The 27,561-nt window shown below is 35.4% G+C and overlaps 1 protein-coding gene across 3 annotated transcripts in view; it reads left to right on the top strand.

Moving 5' to 3' along the window:
- LOC128996958 (solute carrier family 12 member 4) overlaps positions 1-27,561 on the top strand; it is a 280,375-nt gene that overhangs the window by 237,513 nt on the left and 15,301 nt on the right. For all 3 annotated transcript variants that reach the window (XM_054422514.1, XM_054422515.1, XM_054422513.1), the window contains exons 3-13: positions 14,853-15,110; positions 16,416-16,601; positions 17,218-17,453; positions 18,359-18,552; positions 20,869-21,030; positions 21,995-22,151; positions 23,111-23,249; positions 24,027-24,280; positions 24,635-24,754; positions 26,180-26,373; positions 27,153-27,321. In XM_054422514.1, coding sequence (XP_054278489.1) covers positions 14,853-15,110; positions 16,416-16,601; positions 17,218-17,453; positions 18,359-18,552; positions 20,869-21,030; positions 21,995-22,151; positions 23,111-23,249; positions 24,027-24,280; positions 24,635-24,754; positions 26,180-26,373; positions 27,153-27,321 — 2,069 coding nt within the window. The remainder of the gene's footprint in view (positions 1-14,852; positions 15,111-16,415; positions 16,602-17,217; positions 17,454-18,358; positions 18,553-20,868; positions 21,031-21,994; positions 22,152-23,110; positions 23,250-24,026; positions 24,281-24,634; positions 24,755-26,179; positions 26,374-27,152; positions 27,322-27,561) is intronic.

The following is a 27,561-nucleotide window of genomic DNA, read 5'->3' as shown; positions in this document are numbered from 1 at the left end:
AGTTTACTTATTTTATCTTTGCAGATGTCAACCTCATTTTCGTCATCGTACGCAATAGGTATTGGTATTGACCCAGACTGTTCTTGCCTCAAAAACTTTCTCAACTTCTTCCTTAAATCTTCCATCCTAATCGAGGAATAGTCCTTAAAGCTCCGAACATCTAACTCATGTTCAAGTTCATTCCTGTCCAGATGGTTAATGTGTGACGACTTGTACATCATTTTCCCGCAAACTAAATTCAAAGTTTCAAGGCTAATATTCAAAGATAAACCCAAAGATTCAGAATAAATTCTAAGCAACAAATTATTCAAGGTATAATGTACGACACAATCAATAATCAACAATTTTAGAGATGATAAACAACAAATAACCTCTACAAAGAACTGTACAATATTTCTCCAAGCTACAAAAACTGGACCAAAATATTCAAATAAGTTCAATAATAATCAGGGTTCATATAAGTTTGATATTCTTCTAAGTGTAGACACAACAAATTGTAACAAAACTTCGATAATGTGTGCCCTAAAATCTCCAAGTTCAATCAAGAGTTTTGTATAAGTTGACTGTATTGATAAAAATTCTTCAAATTCTAAAAAAAATCAAGTCCATAAAACCTTGAGTAGAAATCCAACCTAGGCCTACCACGTTGGCCGCGCCATTTTATTGTTACCTTCCAAAATTATATTTATACCTCAGCTATACTCAGTGGGTGAGTGGGTTAGGTTAGGAGTTGAATTTCTAAGACTAGGTCAGGAAAAAGCGCCACTTGTTTTTTTTTTAAAGGTTAAGGTGAAAACAAGAAACCCCCTTTTAAATTCGAATACATATCAATTTACTCAATCAATAAATCACAAAACACAATTTTTTTATAAATGTGAACCGTTAATTCAGAGCTCATAAAAGTTACAAAGTATTTTGTTACTCAAAAATATTTCCAAACCCCTAAGTTTATGACTTGCTTCAGAATACAACAATTATAATACAATTCCAAGTAAATACCTAAATTACAAAATATTTCGGACGTCCGTCTACTATATATTTAAATCAGAAACCCTTTTTTTTTGTTTTAAGTAGATAAGAGAACAAATAATTATTATATATACACAATACACCAATATAGAACAAGTTAAGAATAAAAGTCAAGAATTACTTAGGCTTAAAGCCATTAAATAACTGTGCAGTAGCACGACACAGTTCATAGGTTCGATGATCGGTTACTCAGCTGGAAAAACTGTCCCAGAGAATCACAGCACAAGAAAATTGGAAAAACATAAGTGTCTGACCTTAAGTGTTGAAGCGTAGTCACCACAAGTTATCAATAATATATCCTAAGGTCCAGGTAGATTATTGTTGGTCTCAAATTACAACCTTCTAGAAGTTTCCTCAATAAGTGATAATCTCAACAGGGTATACTCAAAAAAGCCTGAAAATGTAGTATACCTAGCATTAAACAGTGTCATAAAAGTACAGTTCCGGGAATCCTGAAATATTCATTTACATATACAATGTGTATGGAACAGAAACAATATAAATTGATCTTGGTAACTCGTCAAACATTAAATTGCAACATCATTAATAATATTAATTGTTTGTAAGTAGAATCAATTAAGAGTTAATATTACAAATTCAATAAGTACCTTTCCTTCAGCAATCATATACTACTGTAGTAAAATACCTCAATTATTGTACTCATAAATCAACATTAATAATAATCTTTGTATATGAAATAAAAATTATATTTGCAAGGTTAAACAGTGAGATTCACATAATAAAAATTGATTAATCACAAAACTGAACAAATTTAACATGTAACTTTAATTTTCATAAATTATTAGCATTACCGTTACTGCAACGGTAAACGATTGTAAATAAGATATTATTTCTTTACTACAAAACTAACATGTCAATACATTTACAAATTAAAGAAGGTGAAACAATTAATTTATCAAAACAATTATTAACTGTAATAAGAGGATAGAATATTCAAAAAATTACCATAAGATTCAATATTCAGTTACATAAGACTTGCAGGAAAAGTTTTGAGATAACACATGTGAAATCCTGAGTTGAATGGTATTACTTTCTGGATAAAAATTGATTATTTAAAACACAATACATTTTTCCCAATATTTACAAGAGAATGGATTTTTTTCATCAGGTTTCCTTCATAGTAATACAGTTTGAAATGAAATTAAATTAAGCATAGACAAATGTACTCACCCTATGGGCTTTTGAAGATAAGTTTTTCACAGATAAAAATTCCTTAAATACATTAATCATAAATAGACAAAATTTCCTTATTTGCACATATTTACAGGTAGTTAACATTTCATTTTCACTTGAGAAATAGGTATGTATTCTTGAGTTTTAATATCCCAACAAAAGGCTACAAAAATTATTTAACTCAACATAGAACACATTAAATCCTGCTTCAGCAGTAGTCAATTCCCAAGTGACGCTCTGTAATGGTTAGTTCAAGTTGGCAGACAGGAAATTTTTGGAATTCAGGAATGGAATGTAGAGATAAGGATGGTTGAGTACACAGTCCAACTGTAGACAATAGATGCTCGGAAATTCACTTCCTTTTTAAACTAAAATATTGAAGAGCTGAAATGTGAAATCTTTTGAAATAGTTTTATAAAATATAAAATGGTCACATTGTACCATATTTTAAAGCCAAAATGTCGTGTTATTTTCAATAATGTTACCAACCCAGTGCGCCAAAGTCCGTAATATAGGCAGGTGCAAATAATTTGTCAAGATGGGTACCATTTTAGGCAATGTTTCTATGTTTGGATTTTATTAGACACGATAAGAGCAGATATTTCTACATGAATATTTGATATGTGTAGAATAATATGATAAAATTTAGGCAAAAGTGGTGAAAGAGGCAGACACCAACCCGTACAATAGATATAAGATAGTCCAATAAGAAATAATTTAAAAATTTCTGTTATCAAAGGATTTTCCACTGATTTCGTAATAGAACGTTATATTGCAAAACATGACATGATAAAGAGGAAAATTAATTTTAAAATCAGAAAATAACATTGCAAATACTTATTTGGTACAATTCAGTAACCCAATAAATATGTGTGGTTTGAAATACAATTTAAAAATGAACAGCTGTTTTATTAAAAAGTATTATTCACATGGCCAAAATGTAAACAACTCTGTGGAGGGATCTTTAAAGGCTTCTGGGGCAGAGCCCTAAGGGATTTTGCTTAGTTTTTCTTTTGATATCTCATCTACAGACCAAGACCTTTCTTTGGACACCTCTACCAAGTTTCTACGCCCAGCCGTTCTCTCAAATTAGTGGGGACAAAGTTTCCAATTAAATATTTAAATTCCCCCATGTTAATCTTATGGGAGAAAATCCAACTTTGATGGCCTGTGGGGCAAAGCCCGAGGATTTTTATTACATGAATTGGTGAAAGGGGGCGTCTACACAAAAAATACTTTATTTCGACACGTCGTTTGTAAAAATCCGTCCATTATTAACGGAGGAGTAGTGTTTTCAAGAAATCGCCTTCACGTATTATATATAAGGATTCCAAACAGTTTCGTCAACGAAAAACATTTTTGCATTTGTAAACGCAAATCAGCTGACTCCCACAGTTTTCACTTCTTCACAATCGTTTTTAATTTCACGCTGCCGTTTAAATTTTTCACCTAAACCATGCCTAAAAGCACTAAATAGTAAACAAAGGCTTAATGTTCAATTCGTGCCCGAACTACCTTTGCACTATGGAAAATTATTTCGTAGCTTTTGTCTCAATTGCTGAAAAAGTGCAAAATTCATACCATTTTCCTAATGATTCATGGTGAGTACCATTTTTAGACGGACTACCATTTTTTATTAATATTGCCAAAACGAAATATACAATAAACTTACTTTGATATTCTTAGCCAGCCAACCAATTCTGAAAAAGGAATATTTTAAGGAGGCAATCTCTCGAAAATCCTTTTTAAAGAAGTCTCATAAGGTTTCTTTCTGGATGGCAACAGCTAATACACATAACAGTTTGGTTGCTTCTTTGTGGTTTTGTCATTACTTGCTTGGTCTTTGTGGCGAACTCCCTCGTGACTGAGTCCACATAAACCCAACAAAAACATCCTCTCGTTGAAAACAGGAGGATATAATAATAAAAGATGCAGGTAAATAAATGAGCACGTAGGTTTTAATAATAAAATTTGTCGTCCTGTTGACAATTATTGCTTGATGTTTAGTGAAACTATTTAGAACTGAGTTTGTAAATACATTCTGATCGTCCTAAGCTCCTAGTACGAATGTTTTAGCTTAAATAGGTTTCATTTATATATATATATATATATTACTATCTTTGCCCATGCTTCACAAAGGGTCAACAAAAACAAGAAGAACATGGTTCTTTAAAATGAGGTCAAACACGTATAGCTTGATTAAAGACAGTGTGTTCTGTTGTTACTACATATTAACATACATTGTCCATAAATCGTTTGATGGTCGTGATTTTGATGGACGTGGCACAACATGAAAATCCGTTTCATTGGGTCGGTTCTTGGCAGAGAGGGGCGCATGCTAAGATATTATTGATTATTATATGTAGCTTATTTTTATTAAAAACCAGATGTAAAATTCCAAACAGATGTCTTGAATAGTTCAAGGTATACATTCAAAACGATGGGACCCATATGCAAATTGTGCTGTTTAGGGCGCAAAACATTTTTTCCAAACAAAATGAATCCTGTGCAATATCCATTTACCTTTTCAAGATTCTTTTGTTTAGAAAAAGTAATAAATGAATAGAACAACTAATTTACAATAATTTAATAAATCAGGTCACAGTTGTCAAAAAAGTAACCTATTTAAAAACATTTATATGGATATAGGTATATAGATACAGGAAACGAAATTGTTGATATATATATATATATATATATAGCAACAAGTGTAATTCTTGATTTTCGTTTTATTTTCTCCCATAAAGGGGGTTCGTACACCACTCTCATATACATGCAAATGTATATTTAACCTAGTGGTTATTGCCTTAAACCAAATAGGTTCGATCCTGGCATATCCACAAAGCATGTAGTGTACTTAAATTTATAAATCGTATAATTAGAAATAAAATACCAAAAACTCACCTTCACATTAACCTTAATTATTCTTTGGTAGAATAAATCCAAGTTCACTGCTGGTCCAAGTATTTACAAGTACAATAAACTAAGTGATTCAAGTGTCTATCGCCTGAAGTAAACTGTCAAACTTGGGTCGTAACTGAAGTACTTGACAAACCAGTAAATTCTAGTTTAACACAAAACTTGGAACACCACATAAATCTCTTGTAAAGACCTTCATGGAATCAAGACTGTGTAAACTTGGCAGACTGTAACATTTGAGTTGTAGGGCAGAGAAGTATCTCCTAGCATTAAAAACAGTTGTTTTCGAAATTTAAAAACAACTGTTACCGGCAAAGTATATACAAGCATTCTATACATTGCCTGTAACTTTTGGACAAAGTATGAAATGGAGTTATAACGAAGGGATTTTATATATTTTGTTAAATACCTTGGCAGACTATAGAATTCCCACAGGTGTTTAAGCAAATAAGAAATACAGATATTTGTTTTTAAAACATTTACTTAACAGTACTGATCTATTTTGTGAATGGTTAAGTTACGTTCGTGAGTTTTTTTTTATTTTAGATTAAATTAAAGCTCGTCCCGAGGTCGAAAACTCGACCAAAAGTATGTATTTTACAAACTTCTCTATTTTCACCCCTACTTTTTTTTCTCTGCCCCACGCTGTAAATAAAACATGTGATTGGAATTCCTTCCATTTGTTTTGATTTTCTGTTTATATTTTGTTGTTATTTCGTCACCAACATGGCAACCCAATAAGCACCATAAGGCCCATGTTAATTTCTAACAGTAGGCGTAGATTTTCCCTGCGATGCACAGGAGCTGAGAAAAAAGGTTTTCAATAAACATGCTTGCCTATTAATATATAGAGTTAGCCCCATGTTAAATCTCCAAAACAAAAGTTTAATTTCCATTTTTTACACAATTAACATAAATATTCTTAAAATACAAATAAAACCTGCGTATACACGGTTTTGTTTTATCTATTCACATTGTTTGTAAACACACCAGCATAGGATATTAGATTACTTTGTGCGTTAAAGTTTTAGAACACATTCGCATTACGTGAGGGAACTTGCTATGAGTAATTAACCAAGATATTAGCAAGATGGGTTGTATGAGGGGGGGGGGGGGTAAAGCTGTGCCAAAATGATCAGTCAATAGACACTAGGGGTGGGTGTCACCCTTCCCCTCACTTCTACTCTCATAATCACTCTAATTACAGCCTTAATGTCACTCTTTGTAAATTAACGATCCTGCGTTTTGTGCCATTAGTGAACATATGGTACTTTATATTTCAATCCACCTTGTTAACTGTTTGTGTTGATGTTGGTGTAGAGTTATTGAATGTTCGTGCGGGTAAATAGGTTTCCCCAAAGTTTCTATTGTTTCTGTTACTACAATGGATTTCATGTAGTCACAATCACGTTGATTATTATAACCGGTTTGAATTTGAAGCAACATTGTCTCAGATTGGATACAGTGCTCACTTAGTTATCAGAAGGTGTGAAGCTATAATAGGTTTTGTTTAGGGTATAACAGTTGTAATAGTTAAAAAAGGTTCAGTCTTGGTTATGAGGTTACAATAATGTACGAGTAAAGTAGGAGTATGGTTTTTTGTTAGAGGACACTAGGGACGAGTCCGGATTTTTTTCACATTACTTCAGGCTAGACCTAGGGGTTGCGGTAATATCACTTGGTGATTTGGCGGTATTTGAACCCGGGACCTCAGTGACTTAAGTCCCGCACTCTACCACTAGACCAGGTTCCCCATAGTAGAGTATAGTGTTGATTATTTAAATACCTGATTAAATCTTATATCCTATTGCTACAATTTAGGGCTAGGTAGCTAAGTGGAAACAGTGGGATAATCACTGATCATTAGATGGTTCAGAATTTTTTTGGGTGTTTAAAACTAGACCCAGTTGTCCTTAATCACAATGTTGGTCTTTTACTAAACTAAACCAGACCCGTTGATTTTGCTTTATCAAGAAGTTATAATTTGTATTGGTGGATTGAAAATATAAAAATGTATTGATATAATTTCTCTAGGTACAACATTACGTTTGAATGAGACACATTTTTTTCAAAGTTTGCAGAACATCTTCATTTCCTACCGGTCCAATATTTCTAAGTAATTTAAAAATGTTCAAAAATGTATGGAACTGACGCAAGGTTACATAATTGTATGAATGAATTTTCCCTAAACAAAAACCCTTAAAAATTCTCAATCATCCATTAAAAACCGTTTAATGAATGTGATATTCAAACATATCTACTGAACAGTGAATTCCAACGGGTTTAATATAGTAAATGAGCTGTAAACACAAAGCACACTCACCATACCCGCGGCGAAACTGTGTAATACTGCTTTGATGTTTGGATCCAGGGTTTAACTCGGTCTCAAAGTCTAATCAATGAACCCACAAAAGTTCCACAAATGTTGCGGTGACTCATGTTTATCATAATAGTTTACAGAACTATTAACTAATCAAAACTGTGCAATACCGCTTTGTTGTTTAAAGCCTGGCTCTAACTCGGTCTGAAAATCGAATTGTCTAATCAATGAACCGACAATAGCATACACATCCATAAGGGCTAAGGGGGCTCAAGACCCCCTCTTGAGTCCCAACTTTAACCACATTAACACACAGATGGTGGAACCGAGTGGAAAAGGGTGTCAGATGAAGGAAGGAATGAGCACGAGGTAGAGATACAATGGAAGTGTTAGGGATCCCAAGTAAATTTTGGGGTTCCAGTGGCCACAGCAGTATGATTTGAAATAAAAAACGTGCAAAAGACTATAAATTGACAAGCAAATTTAGGTACCAAATCAACTATTTTATACCTAAATTTTAAAAATTGTTTGGACCCTTCCTCTTTAGTGGTGGTTATTCCGTACTTCATGGCCCCACTTATAAAACAGATTCATGTCATGAGAAAAGAAGGTTCCTTATAAAATTTAACTCTGAAGAGAAAACCAGGAGGCAGACACCCCTTTTTCCAAAGCTAAGATGGTTGGACCAAATGGAAAAGGAGAATGGGTAGAACAAAGAAAGAGGAAAATATATAGAAGAACGGAGGCAATGTGTTGGTTACCACATGGATGAGTCGGCAGACATGTTTACCTACATGTCGGACCGTGTATGGGGGGCTTAAAGCCAAAACTGTATAATACTGCTTTGATGTTTGGAGCCTGACTTCAACTCGGTCTCAAAGTCTAATCAATGAACCCACAAAAGTTACATGACAACCACATCAGATGTTGACGTAGTTCGCTTGTACGCCACAACGAGTCCCCTCACCACTTACCGGCATAATTTATTTGTGAAGAGAATGGCGAGAATTCCAGCTCTGTAGCTGACATGTAAGCTTCGCTGTGTGTTTTTAAATTTGGTAAACTATTGAATCCCCAGCAGCGTGTAAGATGAGGTCAGTGATACTTTTTTATTGCAATAATCATATCCTAAGCTGACGTTCATCGCCAACTGTAAGCTATGGCCCTAATGTAATGAGTGAGGGTAAAAGTGCGGAAATGGGTTATAGGTTTTAAAAATAACCGTAAAATACCTTTGTGGTCTTCTGAGAGAAGTCTGGCTACCCACTAAAACACAATTTCTTACGAAATGAACATTTTCAAGGCCGTTTTTAAACTCCCTAGCCTATTTCTGCACTTTCCCCGCTAGCATTGCATCAGGATCATTAACTTAATTCTAATGACAATGAACTTCAGCATTGGTAAAAAAACGTATCACGCACGCGGGAAGAGACTCGAGAGTTTAAGAATTTAGAACATGTACAGTCCGTTACAGAGCTGTCAATTTGGTCATTCTGTTCACAAATGATGCCAGTTAAGTGGCGACGAACGTCGTTGGGGCGTACGAACTAACTACGGATTTATACGCAAAAGCGGCCTTACATATTATGAAACGTAGTTTACAGAATTATTCAAAGCAAAACTGAGTAATACTGCTTTGATGTTTGGAGCCAGGGTTTAACTCGGTCTCAAAGTCTAATCAATGAACCCACAAAAGTTCCGTGACAACCACATCAAATAATGCAGTGACGAAACATGTTTATCCAAATAGTTTACATAATTGCTCAAAGCATAACCGATTGACATTTTTAGATTTGTGAGTAAGCCAAGCACAAATTTAATAAAAATGTTTACTCTTTGTTTTTGTATGAAGTGTATGATACCAGTTAAGTTGATTTGTATGCCATCTCAGCATAATTTGTATTACTGATTGTGTATTCTGGCAAAATGGGAGGATGGAGAAATATTTTCGTTTTCTCATTTAGAAAATAACATGTCACGTTAGAGTTTGATATGGTGACATTAACATTACAAACAGAGACATTTGCTATGTTACGAGGAGGGTCCTGTTTTTTATTGTAATTTGGCACAACGCACCACTCTTCTGCAAAGCATCCAATGAAAACGACCGAGACATGGTTTGATAAATATTTTCTGTAGGCTAAAAATACTTTTATGAAACTATCATTGATGTTTAGTTCTTATCTTAATTGTTTTTACTTTTTTAAGGGAAGAAATTTCAACTGTTTAGACACACTGTTCAAGAACATAATCTGTAGGCATTATTATTCTTATTTAAAGCAACACAGGGGTATAATCATACTTTGATAGGTTGACTTAAATAATTAATAATTCTATCCAAACAAATCAGTTCAAGTTGAATTAAACTTGAAGGTAAATGAGGTTATTCTTCATGAGGTTATTTTTGTTACGTAAGAAGTTTTATTCATTAAAATAGTAACATGTAAATCCAATTTCATTGATTCCTTACTCCATTAATTTAAGCCTGCAAATCTAATCTATTTAATAGATTTAATGGCGGTTGAGCTGAGTACCTTATTATATTTTAATTTAAGGGTATCTATTAAAAACGTATCCATTATTTTATCATTTTAGAAATTAAACTCTTCCTTCATATTGTGATTATGGTATAATGGAGTAATGGAGTGTCTTTAATAAATAAACTGTGAAAATTAAATTTCAATTGAATACACTATACGTTTTAATGGTGCTTAGTAAAAGTATATCCGTTTCATTTTCTAGTAAATCTCTTTCTTAAGATTATTATTTCATTCTTGTAGATTTCTAGATTTTCTAACCCAAACAGTTTATTAAAAGAGTATTTTTAATCATTCTTATAATTTTCGATTCCACTAGTCAACCGGGTTTCGACTTATTTTCATTCCAAATTCAAAAAGAGTAAGCATTAAGTCATCTAGAAATATGAGTTTAAATTACCTTTAATACAGTCAGCTAACAAAGTGGGCTTCCTTGGACTGATTATAGCACAGGAAAGTTGCTAATTGCTACATTTACTTATTTCTGCAACATTCATTTTACTTTTGCCGCACTCTTTTTTTCTACAATCCAGTATTCCAACCAAACAACACCAAACAGCGTGCTTTTATTAGTCACGTACAACTTAACACAGACTAAGTCAGATACTACGACTACGATCAGCTGGTGCAGCGTTTCCCATTTCGTTCAACGCTTTGATTTAACCTAACCTAACCTAAGAACGTGTTGTAAAGTGTTTGAAAGCCTGATTATTTATATGTTTTATAGTCACTGTAGGAAAATATAATGTTTAATGCGAAAACACTAGTTACACAAATAACTACTTATGTTTTTAAACAGTGAACAACTTTAGTACGATGAGTGGTAGTTACACACACATAGAGATCAGATGCTGTCCATTGACTATAAGCAGTAACTCATCACTTTGCATTGGCCATTACACCAGTTAGTGCTCGTATACTTTACATTTATGTGGCCACACCCTGCCTTTATGTGGCATATAAGCTGAATTTGGTTAAGGAAAGTTTTGAATAAAACTCCGCCTTTTATTAATTCGAAATATCGAAAGCATTGACTATATATACCTACAGTACTGTATATATACCTACCTACCTACTGTAGGTATATATAGTCAATGATCGAAAGTTAATGTTTACTGGATTATTTGGTTGATTGTAAATTTATAACAGTTAAAAAGAATATAAGGAATCTATAAGGAACGTAGGCTACGTTTAATCCACGCTGACATTTAATAAAACTAAAAAATTCGTCATTACTTTTCATTGTTAAATCTAGTAATTAAAGTAAAAAAGTAGTTTGAATCTGAAACATTCATTACTTCTTTGTTTTATTTCCATCAACCCAACTTTTTCAGAACGAAAACAAAAAGGATTAAGTTAATGAGTACCATATCGCATAATAAAACAGTAAAGGGCCTTTGAGAGTAGCGAAAGCAATTAAACTTTTTGTCTCAGTTTCATTTTGAAGAGGTGAACAGAAACCAGGACGCTTCAAGAGCTGAAGTGGAAAGAAAAGCTCTGTGATCTTTGTGGACGAAATTAAACTTTTCATCGCTATGTTTATTGTTTGTTACATTCACAAAATTGTTGTTTTTACTTGGTTACCCTAATTTTATTCATGTGTCGCCTATTTCATGTATGTTTTAAGTCCCATCCTAGCCGAGAGTAAACAAACATATCTAATGATTCAGCTGTTTAATGTTAACTAGTGGTCGCCTCGTGGTTGAAAACTTGACCAAAAATATGTATTGTGCAAACTTCTCTATTTTCACCCCACGCTGTAAATTAAACATGTGATTGGAATTCCTTCCATTTGTTTAGATTTTCTGTTTATATTTCGTTGTCATTTCGTCACCAGCATGGCAACCCATAAGGCCCAAATACAGGGCAAATATCTAACAGTATCCGTAGATTTTCCCTGCGATCATTGACTAAGCTGCGATGCTCACGAGCTGAGAAAAAAGGTTTTAAAGAAACACGCTGGCCTATTAATACATAGATTCCGTTCGATTTAATGTAGACTGTGTAGAGGGTGCGTTTATGTTTAATGTTTGTTTTTTCTTAATTCACTTATTTAAAAACTAGTCTAACAAAAACTATGTAATTATAAACAATAGCTTTTCCTCTGGTTGTATGACACAGTAAAGCACAACAAAATGTTAATTTTACCCTAAATACAGCTCGTTTTTCCTGTCTAGTTCATATATTGGTGACTTTGATCACTAGTGTTGACGAAATTTGTTTACACTATTTTAGGATTAATTTCATGATTTGTGCTGTTTGGCTATGTAGGCCTAACTAGCAGACGAGCTGTTGCTCAATATGATAAGCTTGTTGTTTAGTTGCATGAGGTTTTAAATCACTGAAATAACAAAACACAATTTGTAAACAAAACTCCACAGTAGTGCACCGGATGGAACTAACAATAAAATTGTCCAGCTGTTCCATAAGAGTTGTTTTATCTACTACTGTAAATGCTTGTACTATTCAAAGTTGATGATTGAGGTTCTAAAATATACTTTTTCGATTTATGATTTCAAAGGCAATACCCATATTATTAGGTAGGATAATACAACAAATGTATTCAGTTAAAGTAAGTTAAAAAAATGTATTGTCATAATAGAAACTTTAAAATTCATAATTTCCAACCAAAATTATAAAACCGTATTCATTGTTAAAACTAACTTAAACTTTGCATTATATGTGTGTTATTTTTGGTACATTTTCTCAATGTGTTAATCTGAGGTAGCTCCCGAAATAGGTTTCTGCTTTATCAGCTTTATTGGGTAAAAGGACTTCCGTTACAGGTCAGTGAAGGACTTCAGAGAACCAATTACGAGTCAACTCAGCCTTTAAGTCTAACTAGTACAAATCAACTAACTCACTAATCGGTTTTAATTGCCAAACTAAACTATACTGATTGCTTGCGAATCGAAGAATGGACTTCTTATAACAAATTATAGACTAATCTCTTATTACAAACTGTCACTACTTGTTGCCGTGTAACAGGGGCAGCTCCAGAGGGTAGGCCTAAAATATTACCATGATAATGAGCTTATGTTGATACAAATTTAAGTTGAAAAATAATGTTAGGAATGCGTCTTGAAACTAAACTTGGATAATGGCTCCAGTGACGTGTAGGGGGGGTCCTGGGAGTCCGGACCCCCTTCCGGTCTTAAATATAATATTTTTTTGTTAAATTAAATGTAAAATTATATAATCATACTGTATTGACGTTGCGGTTGATTATTTTCAATGCCAAGAGAGCTAAAAAGACCGTTTTAGGGTCTATATTTTTTTTTAATTTCCCGGACCCCCCCCCCCCCTTTTACCAGACCCCCAGGCTATCGACCCCCCCTATTTTGAAATCCTGGCTACGTCACTGATGGCTCAATAACAAAGGTGCAAAAGAGTCACATAATTTGAATAATATTAAAGTTGTATTGCCATTTAGGTGCCTTAGTAGTTAGCCACAAAAATACAAATTATTGTTTAGTTCAAATAAATTACTCGTACTATTCGTTGACTATCTGTTTCATACAATATTACCTTTACACATATTTTAAAATTGATAATAATATATTCATCATAAAGAGCGTTTGTCCTTACTACGTGGTCTATTACTGAATAGTATATGTTTTACTTTTTGAGCATACTGGTTGGATTTTAGCGTATAGGGTGTCTAACAGACTTTTATTTTGGGTATTTGTTCATTTATATTTTGCATTTTTTATATTTTAAATGTAAAATCGTGAGCTGACCACTAAGGTATGAGGACTAGTGCTGTGATCTAGCCGTATGATGTACTAACTACTTGGTCTTCATCGCCACGCTGTGTATTGTAATTACCAACATTTGAGACGTAAAAAAGATCCTGTCCTTTATTTTTTTTGTATTTAAATTTCTAGTATAGGTATGATGAACACTGAACAGCCATCGCCCTCACAAAGTTGAGGGATAATGCTGCGAGATATCTTGTCAGGGGCGGTCCTCATCGTCGCGCTGTACTTTGTTATATCTGCATTGTCATGTAAATGACTCTATAAAATGTTTGTGCTAACATAGTCGATAGTTTGTTGACTACTGCAATGACTTGACTATTTAAAATGTTTAGAAAGAATCTCGGCAAAAGACGAGTCTCGGCATGCGATCAGATCTGTACTATGTTGTGACGACCGTTTACCATAAATTAGTTAGTAGGCCTACTTAAATGTATTTTTGTCCATATTGTTTTGTTCGTGTGTGTCGTAAAAACTATGACGTGACCCTTATGGTTTAAAAAAGTTTTTGTAGATTTGACAATGACGCATTGACGTCGAAACGTACGTAATCCTAGATTTTGGACTACATGGATCACTTGGCGATTAAGGTAATGTAACCTCATATACATATTATCTTATTTGCTACAAAATGTTAGTTAATGTCAAAAATACACAAATAAAAATATTTTAAACCGATTGGCAAACGCTCCGTTACTAAAAATAACAATTGCACAGCAGAGCAGACAGTTATTTTGACGGTTATCGATAACTCCTAGTTTTCGATAACAGCTGTTTCCGATAACAGTTATCGTCCAATAACCGTTATTAAATAACGGCTGCGTTATTTGCTCCCCACCTCTAGTACCGATTGCGATATTACAAACCTACTCGCTTATTAACGAAAGTCGAACTGCCAAACTGCCTTTGGCAGTTCGACTTTCGTTAATATGCGAGTAAGTTTGTCTCAGCGGACCCGGTTGTACAGCCACACAAACCAAAACAAATAACACCACTAATAATTTAGAAATAACATACAACACGTTTCGGTTACTTACCCTGGCTATTAAAAACACTATGAGTTGACTACTGATACTGTTACGTTTTATTTCATAGGAGGAGATGGAGGATCGGCCTCGCATTTCGACCCTCATCAGTTCACTCGGCAGCTACTCCAACACCATCAGTCCTCCCCCGGCCGACCCCGACGCAAAGCCAACAGGAGGCGGCGCTCGCATGGGCACCTTCATCGGCGTCTACCTACCCTGCGTGCAGAACATCTTCGGCGTCATCCTCTTCATCCGTCTCACTTGGGTCGTGGGAACAGCTGGAGCAGCTTACGGCTTCTTCATCGTCTTCACCTGCTGTTGTGTTGTGAGTTTTTTTGAGTGATTTAGTTTAAGATTGTTAGAATCCGGATGACTTCCATACTTGTTGCTGTCAGATGACCCTAGTTTAGGTTTCAATGACCGATACTTTTGAACATAAAGGTTCGTTTTCAAGTCGGTTGCCATGTTATTGGATCCTCTGTATAAGCACCACAGTAATTAAGAGTATTAAAACGGGGTGTGGCTTCATAATGAATCATCGAAATTAAGACAGTAACTAGATGGTCTGACTGATCTCCAAGTAAAACCTTTTAGTTCAGACCTGGAATAAAATCCTCCTGAGAGGCTAATACAATAAAAGTACAATTTAAGGTCCTCTATGCTGTATACCAACCCGCGTTTAATTCGGTCCAGTAATGGTCAGGCTAGCTGTCATAAGTTTTGCAAAAGTATTTTAATAGGATATGCCTATATAAGTTTAGAATAGACACTGCAGTTAGCGTCCTCTAATCGTGCGATTCGATTTAATTAGGTTGCATTAACTTTGTCCTAGATATTTATTAATTGCTCTGTCTCAGTAAACGACGATTCCTGGTGTGGGACTTCTTGGAGTTTTAATCACTAAATTGGATGGCACAAAGGTACTTAATTAATACTTTAATTAATTGGCTAACCAATCAGAGGGCATTTTTATTCCTCTTCATTAGGTTTGTCATTCAATGATCAACATATCAACCGTGTTAGTTAACGTGTATGACCTAAATATTATTTCATATTCGTATTAAATTTCATACCTAGACTTCTGTGGATCATTTTAAAATATATCGAGTTTTCTGGCGTCTGGCAGTGATTCATTTGAAGATCTCAATTGAGAATTTAAATCCAGAATTATATCACAGATCCAAGTTTTTTTCCAAGTACTTTTAATATAATTCCAAGTTATCATAACTCAAATACTTCATAATCCCAACATATCGAGAAACTAACGAACATCACAATTCTAAGGGATCAGTATTAATAGATAACTTGTCTTTTCTATTTTTCAAGTTGTCTTATTTCCAAACAGGGACAGTCTGATAGTACTGTTTGGAAATAATTTACGTATTTTTAGCCACTTGGAATAATATAAACGCTTGGAAAAGTAAATTTTTGAAGTTACTTGAAAATATGATCATTCAGAATCAATTTGCTAAAGTAATACTAGTTTAATTAGATATATTGCACTAAGAATTGTGAACGTCCATATTTTACTGCACTTGGGATGATATTTTTGGGAATTATAAACCCCTCACAACACAAAATTTTGATTTATTCAGAAATAAAGGTCATTACATTTTTTTCTATTACCTAGACTTTGCTGACTGCCATCTCCATGAGCGCCATCGCCACCAACGGTGTTGTGCCGGCTGGAGGGTCGTACTTCATGATATCACGGTCGCTCGGCCCAGAGTTTGGAGGCGCTGTTGGAATATTGTTCTACATAGGCACAACCCTGGCCGCTGCCATGTATATCATTGGAGCTGTCGAAATCGTTTTGGTGAGTGTTTTATTGTGTTTCTTGTGACTTTCAATGTGTTTTTGTTTGGTATATTGGATTACTAACATTTTGTGATTGTGAAGGAAGGAAATTGTAAAGTCCAAGTTATTCGTCAGGGTTTTGATATTAGGGTTTACAATAGATGTCAATGGTCATAAAGGATTAGCTTACCCCATTTTATAATTCAACAATGAATATGAAATACTTGAAAACAGAATGAACACATATGTGTTTGAATACCTATATCGAACTTGGAAAATATTACAAAAGGAACTTACATCCAACAGATTATCCATCCAGTTAGTACAGACAGGGGAAACCGCGGGTGGCTACGGTTTGTTTAGTTTAAGTTGTGGGGTTAGGATTTGTGTTTGTACAATTCACAATCAGTATTATCAACATTGAAAGGTAAATAAAACCAAACTGAGGTATCATGCCTTTACTCCATAGTTTTGGTCTCCTTCACTTATTGCCACAAAATTATTTGGCAGATTATTGACAGAATGGCTTTTTAAAATGCTTGCATGAAATCAATCATTAAACTATTAAATTATTTTAAAAACATACTTTTTGTCCGACCTTTGATGATTAAACTTTACTCACAATTATATTGCAGACATACATGGCACCGAGTCTTTCAATATTTGGGGACTTCACAAAGGACGTAAACATCATGTACAACAACTTCCGAGTGTATGGGACAGGCTTGTTGATGGTCATGGGCACCATCGTGTTTGTCGGGGTCAAGTTTGTCAACAAGTTTGCTTCCGTCGCTCTCGCCTGCGTCATCCTGTCCATCCTGTCCATCTACGTTGGAATCTCCGTAAACTTCAACGGAAACGATAAACTCAAGTAAGACCAAAGACTAAATTTGTTCTTTGGTGTTTTCTTTCTAGGTCAAAACAGTTTCAGACTATTACTGATTGCTCTTTGACAGCTATTTGGTGTGAACCGTTGTAACTTGCCTATTTTGAGGGGGGGGGGAACTAGGTTTTTTATTTGTCCAGCATAACCATAGGCATAGCCTACAAGCCCTAACTATGGTTATAGGCTAGGAAGCTAACCTCATAACACTGTTGAGTTTGGTAATAAACAAGTGTAGAACTAAAATTATTAATTCCAAATCTTCTGTTATTTTATGGGAAAATCACCATTAAAAATTGAAATTTTAAAAAAAGTTAAAAAAAACATCTGGAGATATAATGGAGTGGTACCTACGAGCCAAATTTCATTAAAATCGGATGATAGGTGTGGTCTGTAGCTCTGTACACATCCACACACTCACACACACAGATATTACTTTGAAAACCACTTTTTTGGGTTCAGGGAAACCCAAAACAGATATCCACTCAAAACTCAAACTCTTTTTATGTGCGTCACTTTTTGGTGGATATGATTAGTGACGTCAAATTATAGCTGGCAAAACTGATCTTTACTTAGCTGCATCACTAGCTTGTGGTCTGCGTGTGCTGTTAACCAAGTGACACCCGTGTAAAATTATAAAGTACCTCGGGTCGTGGCAATGACTTTAGAGTTGCAAATATGTGGCGATCGGTAGGGAACGTGTTAATTTCTTCTGGATACTTTTCGTCAAAGTATGTTAACACCTGATACGTTTCTTTCTTAAGCTACTAATCAGAAGAGACTAGAAGCTAGGAGTTCCACAGTCCTTATAAACACTAGTGGTTTTAACACCTAGAAAATGTATCCATAATAGCCTAACAACTAAGAAAGAGTCCTTATCTACGCTGTTTCAGAATGTGTGTGCTGGGAAAACGACTGCTGAAGGACATAAATATTGAGAACTGCACAAAGGAGGAAGGAGGCCCTCTGTTCAATCTCTTCTGCAACAGCTCCACTGGTGGCCTGGCAGGCTGTGATCCTTACTTCCAGGAGCACAACATCTCCATTGCCAACGGAATCATGGGTCTGTCCAGTGGAGTCTTCTTCAGTGAGTTAACACCTTCAACCATTGTATTTTCCTTTGAAGGATTTAGGCTAATTGCAAAACGCAACACCAAAGGTTGCACAGATATGTCAAGATTTCCTGACACGACCAAATTTTTTTTAGACAAACTCTTCACAAAAGGGTTAGGTACAGCCGTTTTTGTGGCTGTCCAATCAGGGCCGGATTTAGCATTTTTGCGCCCCTAGGCCCAAAACAATTTTCCGCCCCCTAGTCTGGTCACAGTTACTTTCTTTCAAACCTTTATTAAAAACTATATCACGACCATAGGCTTAAGTTAATTGCTTGAATATCACTCTTCGTCGGAATCGTTGCATTGCAAGTTTTTTTTTAGAATTGACTTGTTTAGCATTAACAAAATGTCGTCTTAAACACTTTTAGCAAATTTATGCCTTTACTAAATGCTCACATTTGTGGCCGTATGGCCGCCGTGGGACTCAACTGAAACAAAACAACTCAACTCACTGAGCATTCATGCAAAAAAAAGCATGGCCATTGATTCCAATTCAGGGTCAAAAACATGAACTCCATACAGTACGTGATACCATAGATTATACATACTCCTTTAGTAGATTTGTCATCGTTTTGGATTAGCCTAGCTGAAAACAATTCTTTTTATTTAAGGAGTATGTTTTATCTATATTTAAACCTAGTTTATCCAAAATAAAACAATCTAATCATTAAAAATAGGTCGTCTCCTGTTTATATTAAAAGAAATTAAAACCCACATAATAGAACTAACCCTAAAATAATAGGAACAAAATTACGTGATAACTAACATCAAGTGTCACCAACATAAACTAGACATTGACAAATTTTGAATTAACAATGTCATGAGAAGTCGACTTGAGTGAGTTACATTTAACCTATGGTTGTACTGCATCTAGGCTTTGACTATTCAATTATCTAGGTTATATTTACAAAGCAAAACAGAGCAATATTCCGGCCAACAATACCGATCCTTAGGTCTGAGGAGAAAATTACAGCATTAATGGTGCTTTGAAGGGTATTGCATTTTTCTAAAATCTAATGCAAACTGAAATTAATATTTTTTCGTAAATTTTAAAGGTAAATTCATCGTTGTTTTGATATTCAACACAACCTATTATATATTTTTATTACTTAATAGCTTTTGTTTTGTGAAGTGAGGGTGGTAACAATGTCTACCACGCATGCGCCCCTAATCACTCTGATCAGATAGTACCGAGCCCGAGCCAGCATACTGCATAGTGGCAATGCAGTGGCAATACGATGCGTACCGCTAGGGCGCTCGTCAATGTCAACATCCCTACAGCCTACTCCCGTATAACCGGTGTTCGCTCACAATTTTGTAACGAAATTGATGCGTAGTTCTGGAAAATAGTTTAAGTTTCCTAACAATTATTTCTTCTTATGAACCTCAGAATCACAACGCTTAAACAGGCAGTTTTTTTTATCAACTAAGACTATTTATTTTCATTTTTAGATATAAAAAAAATCCTCTCGGTCGTGCGCCCTCTGGGACCTTGCGCCCATAGGCCCGGGCCTACCGGGCCTATTGGGAAATCCGGCCCTGTGTCCAATACAGCAATACAGTACAGTAGACTCCCTCTTATCCTGACTCCTCGGGACCGAGGCCAGTCCGTATAACAGTTTTTCCGGTTAAACCGACGTCCTCAAAAACTCGTTTAAACGTATTTGACTTAATTTTAGGAGAGCATTGTATTTAGACATGTGATCACTGGTCTCAAATCTTTCCCACGAGAACAGTAATTTTAGCACCACTCACTTCCTGCCGATCTAGTCCGGTGATGAAAATTGTCCGGTTAAAGAGATGTCATTTCCGCTGATTGTAGTCCGGTTAACCCGATATCCGGTTAAAAGGTGTTCAGATAAGAGGGAGTCTACTGTACAGTACCCTAAAAGAGGCTGGAACTTAAACACTCGCAGGACATTCACAATTCCGCAACTGTATTCTGTAGCAGAATTTAACTGTCAGCTAGGATTGCTAGGAAAATCTTCTTTCTAATTGAATCAGTACAGTGTTTGTGTACTTTAAAAAAAGTTTTGAAATTACTGAACATTTGGCTTTCATGATATTAAGTCAATGGCCAATGTTTTCCACAAAAGATTATCCAGGCCTGTACAGGTCCCTTAGGCTATGCCCTGAAACTATTGGAAGTAAATGGTTGGACTCCATAGCAAGAAAGAAAAACTTCAATGTTTACATTGTAATATTCTATCTTGTAATCTGTAAAATTGTAATACAGTGTAATATTGTAAAACATAAAGACTAGTCTGACATAATTTTTTCTGTTTCAGCCAACATATATGACAGTTTCTTGGAGGAAGGTCAGTTTATCGCTCGTTCCAAAGATCCTGAGGAGATTGAGCCACTAGACCGACCAATCTACAACCAAGTGGTCGTTGACCTCACGACCACCTTCACTATTCTCATCGGCATCTTCTTCCCCTCAGTAACAGGTCTGTCAATATCAATTAAGATTGCAAAAGTTATAAATTATAAAATTATAAATAAAAAAAACCCCTAAAATACACAGCTTTCTACATTTCAAGTTTCGTGCCATATTGGAAAATGGCTGCCATTTTTTAAATAATAGAATAAATATTTTCTACATATTTTATGGTATTTTTTGGAATTTAAATGCAATTTTAAGACTTATTTACTCTTTGCATTGTCGCTATAAACCTACTCGTTTAGGAGCTACATGATGCAAAATGTATACCGGAAGTCATTTTTACTTATGCTTTAGCTCCTAAACAAGTAGCTTTATAGAAAAAATGTCAAGAATAAATAAACGGTATCAGCAATCTGACACATACTTTCTCCCATAAGCTGGTCAACAACCTTTAAAGTTTTCTCTAATTCTTACCGTTTCCGATATCCCAATGGTGGCCTCCTTGAGTTGATCACCCTGTATAGGTTACAGAAAACCCTCAAACCTTTGGGACTTAAAAAATGTATGCTATAGCAAATAATTTAAAGTCAAAGATCACATTGTCATTAATTTAGCCGTTCAATCCAGTTTGTGGATGTCTGATAAGACTCATCCATCCTCTTTCCATACTTTTTCTCCAAATAAAGCTCTGCTTACACTTGCTGTCGATGTTTTCTGTCACCATAAGGTCCCATTTTATGATGTCTTGTTTTTTCTTTGTGGTTTTCTATTTCTTTTCTTTCCACCAATTTCTCTATTGAGTGAAATTTAAGTCACTCTTCCTTCTACAATAGTGACAATAAACCACAATAGTTTTGTAATTTCCGTCATAATCATACTGCTGTGTAGGAACTTAATCTCTCAACTTCAAAGTAATTTTGCCAGATTTATCATTACAAAACCTTTAGAAAAGGATGAATGACATATATTTACTATAAAATATTTTGTCCTTTTGATACATACCTCAATCCATTTTCATTTTCTCGCAGGTATCATGGCTGGGTCCAATAGATCGGGAGATCTAGCGGATGCTCAGAAGTCAATTCCAACGGGAACGATCTGCGCCATTTTGACGACTTCCACTGTTTACCTCTCTGCTGTGTTACTGTTTGCTGGCACGGTAGACAATTTACTCCTGAGAGACAAGTGAGCTAGTTCAATAGCATGTTCAAAATAAAAATAATGCGCTTTAAATAGTAATATAGTTTCAAATTTATCTCATGATTCTGGAAATACCATAATTATTGTATACATTTTACACATCATTGTGAATGTCTATTGTCTAGCTTGATTAAAAGGATCATCAATAGTTAAACAAAATATTGACAGTGAAGATTTTCCATAACCATATCAATTATATCAATATCAATCATCATTTATTTAAGGTGACCACTAGGTCTGTATTTTAACCCAAATATGAGTGAAGGATGAGTGGTGCGATCTTGTAGTATTGTTAGTGACTAAGGCCGACATGTTCTGCCTTTAGTCTGTAGCTGTTAATAAATAGCCCATACAGCCAATGGCAACTAAGAGACCTACAGTTTATAGTGGAATCCTAACCACATTTTTGCCTTGTAATTAACGATTTGGTCTAATTATCAGGATAGCACTGCGGATAGTCGTAGTACTCACTAGTGCAGAGGTTAATCTACACCAAGGAGTATCGCATCCACAGTGCATGCCTATAAATATCCACAATTCGTGACCTCCGAGTAGCTGGATTACAGGACGACACCGATTACCCCCGCAGCAGATTAACTGCTGTATACAAATGTGTTTCCAGCTATCGTGTTTTGCAGTTTGTGAACTATGTCATGTTTTAGGTTTCTTCCTTTTGAAAACGTGATCAGACTTCTGACTCCAAAACGCCATGAAAATTTGGTTTGAATCAGTGATGGAAAATAACACCGATTTGTATGCTAACCCTCCCTCACCAAACAAATTACTACCCTATTAAACAAAGAAGGTTAATATTAAATGTTCACAAAGGACTGATGGGTGGACTTTCATTGTTTTACAAATTAACTGTGCCAACCACTAGTGTCCCAAGTGCCTTTAAAATACAGCAAGTGCAACAAGACTTCATAATACTCTGTCTGTTGCAGATTTGGCCAAAGTATAGGGGGGAGACTAGTGGTAGCCAACATAGCTTGGCCCAATGAATGGGTGATTCTGATTGGTTCGTTCCTGTCCACCCTGGGAGCCGGCTTGCAGAGTTTGACCGGAGCCCCTAGACTGTTACAGGTAGCCTACTTTACCATCCCTTAGCCATCCCTTACTCCATCCCTTAGCCATTAGCCCAAGAATCCAAACGGACATTCTAGAATACACGTCTCTCTAATCCTCTGTTATTTCACCTGTATGTGTCTTCATTTGCATGGCACTTAAAATCATGGAATCGGTGATGTATGTTACACGTTTGCAAAGTTTCAGGGGTAGAAGATGTATTATTATTCAAGCCCTTCCAATAATCAAGATGTTTATCCTTTAAATGTTGTATTTTTTAAAATGAAATCTTCTTATACAATTTTAATAACCATTGCCAGTTTTTTGGACTATTGTTTTTAAGTAAAATATTCTCTTTTAAAACGTTTCTGCATTATTATTCTACTGTATCATCCATTAAAGCACTCTTAACTGTTTAAAATTGTTTAAGAAAAAGAGGTTGGTAGCCTCTTTTAACCTGGCATTTGCCTGTCCACAAAGGAAGCTTGGAATGTATCAATCAAGGGATAAGTAAGTACAATACAAGAATTAATTGTATACTATACTGGCAAATTTAATTTTGGCACTGGTATGTAAACCTATGGTATCACCCATGGTATTCCTTCTGAGCCACCGGCTCACCAAGTTTATAAAATTAATTTCTCCTCTAGCTTCTGAGATGTTAATCAATATTATACTAGGTTTAAGGTTTCTTATCTGACACACAGCTCAAATTAGGACCATGCATATTTACATGTTTTGGCTGGTATCTAAAATTGTTATTTTAGCTTCTACTAAATTTCCTTTTGATTCCAGGCCATAGCTAAGGACGGCACCATCCCTGTGATAGCTCCACTGGCAGTTTCCTCGAGCCGTGGAGAACCCACCCGAGCCCTTATCCTAACTGTGATGATCTGCCAATGTGGCATCCTCCTTGGCAACGTTGACTTTCTCGCTCCCCTGCTGTCTATGTTCTTTCTCATGTGCTACGGATTCGTCAATCTCGCCTGCGCTGTCCAAACCATTCTGCGCACCCCCAACTGGCGTCCTCGGTTCAAGTACTACCACTGGTAAGCTGGGTTGAGAAATTGTTATCTGTGCTTAAATAGTCTTTAGGCATGTTTTGACGTTTTATAGTAAAGGAACGGTCCAAACAATGGTCTTGTTGCTCCCTAAATTGACCTGTTATAGATATCATTGATTAAACCAATGATAAATTTAATGGCGTCTGGTTTAGGAGTCAATGATGCTTGGAATTGACCAAGCGACATTCACATTTAAGCACGAGCACTATCACTACTCTGCTACCATTTAACTTAAATGGTCCTTTTTACATTTAGTTATCTAAACCACTTTATTTTTATAAAGAGTGTGGATTTCAATTTACTGTCCATATGAGTTTTTAACGATTTGTACAATTCCAGGTCCCTATCCCTGACTGGACTCTCCCTGTGCATTGCGGTTATGTTTATGACAAGTTGGTACTACGCCTTGACTGCTATGGGTATGGCTGGCATTATCTACAAGTACATTGAATACAGAGGGTAAGTTAAGTCTATTTAGATTTTTATACTTTTATAATTACCATAGAGGTTTAGACTTTAAAATTTATTATTCTGTCTTAAGACCTTAGACCCTAACTATGCATTATTGTAGAATATCCAAAACTTTGCTTGCAGAGTACTATTTTTTTCTTTTTTTTTTACTTAGGCTGCAACCAGTAATCAGCTGAGTAAACAACATTAAAGTATCCAACTTTAAATATGTATGTTTACTAGAAGTAATACCATTATGACGAGTACACACAACTTTTATTTCACCTGCGGTTTTTCGATATGGACGAAAAATGAGAGCATTCTGTAGGCTGTCATGGCGTAGCGTCACTCTCTACTGTTGAGGGTTGGGACGTCACTCTTTGTTGTTTGTTGACTCTGTTGGATTTAAGAAATCGATATTTTTAACTATATAAATTATAAAATTAAACTGCCATAACCTAACCTAACTAACCAAACTTGCTGATAATGAAAAAATCAAATGAAGGTTTACTAACCGAAAAATAGTTCTGTTCATAAAATAAAATTATAAATGCTTCAAACTCTAACAAAAGATGTACAATTAAGTAATCGCATTCTAAGCAAAATATTTGAAAAAAGTTAGAGTCACCGGTGGGATTCAATCTGGTTACTTTTTTTGTACATTAGCCGAGTACTCTATCCACTACACCACGAGCACCAATGGCTGCACTTCGTATCTTCGCGGTAATGTTATTCCTTCAAGAAAAGAGAGTCACGTCACCCCATGACAGCAAATAGAATGCTCTCATTTCGTCCTTATCGAAAAACCGCAGCTCAAATAAAAATTGTGCGGCGAGTACAGTATGTTTTACAACATTTTTATGGCTGGAACAAACACAGAAGGATTATATGAATAAAGATTTGTTCATAGGTACCAGGTGTGTTTATCAAGCTATCCACACTATTCATCAGCAATAAATTCAAGGGTAGCCTTAATCTTTAAAAGTAGGGATGACCCTTTTTGTTTTTTCTAAGAAAGGAATGTTGGGACGTTTCATGGTTTTGACGATCACTTGAAGATGATCATGATGTACCAGTAATCCCCCCAGGAGATTATCACGACTTTACCAACATTGTAGATTATCAATATTTTTCTGAAAGTGCAGTACATAAAAATATGTCTAGTTACCCTTGTAACATATATATTTACACTTATATTGTTTACTCAAAAGACGGTAAATATAGATAGTATAAAAGATACCATGTAATATAATAATATTTACCATATAGATAATATTTTTCCGTAAAAGAAATGAAATCCATATCAAATCATAAGTTGACAATTCCTCAATACTTTGGGTACCGTATCGAGGATTTTGAAGGATAGATAACAGGAATCTTCCCATCACTAGCTCGAACTAAAATAATGAGCTATCAATGTATATTGTTGTTTAGAGCGGAGAAGGAGTGGGGAGACGGAATACGAGGTCTTGCCCTGAGCGCTGCCCGCTATAGCCTGTTGCGCCTGGAGGAGGGTCCACCTCACACCAAGAACTGGCGTCCGCAGATACTCATCCTCGCCAAACTAACAACGGACTTGGTACCCAAGTACCGGAAGCTCTTCACACTCACCTCTCAGCTGAAAGCCGGTAAGACCGTGTTATCCATGTATATTTTGTTGTACTGTAGTTTGCTATGCCTTTTTAGGGTTGGAGAAAGATATAGAAAACTCCCTTCAAGACTGGATCTTTGTCAGAATCTTTGAAAGCCGGAATGATAAGAAGTTTGGACCCATTGAGTGTATATGTAGCAAAACCACACATGAATACAGTACGATCCAAAACAATAGGCCTACTACAGGAATACAGCAATATTACCAGTACCAGTATATATGTTTACTGTGATGTATACACTACTGCAACCTGGACTCTGCTGCTGATTTTGACTAATAGCTTTGTATATACTGTAGCCTACCATAAATTAAGAAACTGTCTGCATATTGATGCAATTGCTGATGTGACAATATTTAGTAAATTGTCTGACAAATAAAGAGTTCTGAGTTTATAAGCTAGCAAGAGGTTAAATATTTTTTTACTTTGTCAGTGTCTACAGGGCATACATTATCAGAGGATAACAAATTCTTTTAAGGGTATGCAGTTCAAAATTTTGTATTTTTCTTAACCTGTCACTCTCACACTGTCCAAGACTCTAGGCACTGATAAACCTAATCACATGTTTTCACTTATTGCCAACACTTCAGTCATAAAAACCTTGTCCCAGGCAAGGGGTTGAAAATTATTTAACCACTAATCTTTGACCAGGCCTACACTCATGTCATGTGGCCAGGCAAGAGTTTGAAGATTGTTCTTTTTTCACGTCATGTCCGTAAAGTGTGGGACATTATTTGACTAATTTGGGTTTTTTCCAGGCAAGGGGTTGACTGTGTGTGTGTCTGTGATCCCTGGGGAGTATACCCGCTGCAGTGGGGAGGCCCTGGCTGCCAAGCAGAGTCTGCGCAAGACCATGGAGGAGGAGAAGGTGAAGGGCTTCGTAGATGTACTTGTCTCCCAGGACATTGCCGAGGGTGTCAGCCATTTGTGAGTCTTTTAAGTGTTACTTTAAAATTTAAAGTATATATTTAATATTGAATATTTAATATTCAACAAACGAAACATTTTATTAAGAACAAATCCCAAGAAAGAGTAAAAACTACTAGAAAGTTGTTAATACAAAACTGAATACTGAAGAGTGATCGATGCAATGGTTTTTATCAATTTGTGTTAGTTTAATGTTATTGACATTCTGAATTGTCAGTAACTGTTCATCTAAGTTACTTG

The sequence above is a fragment of the Macrosteles quadrilineatus genome, unplaced genomic scaffold (assembly GCF_028750875.1).
Source record: "Macrosteles quadrilineatus isolate MER2022 unplaced genomic scaffold, UCM_ALF_1.0 Scaffold_6__1_contigs__length_79288215, whole genome shotgun sequence".
NCBI lineage: Eukaryota > Metazoa > Arthropoda > Insecta > Hemiptera > Cicadellidae > Macrosteles > Macrosteles quadrilineatus.
The sequence above is the reverse complement of the archived record's forward strand: the minus strand, read 5'-3'. Positions and strand labels throughout refer to the sequence as shown.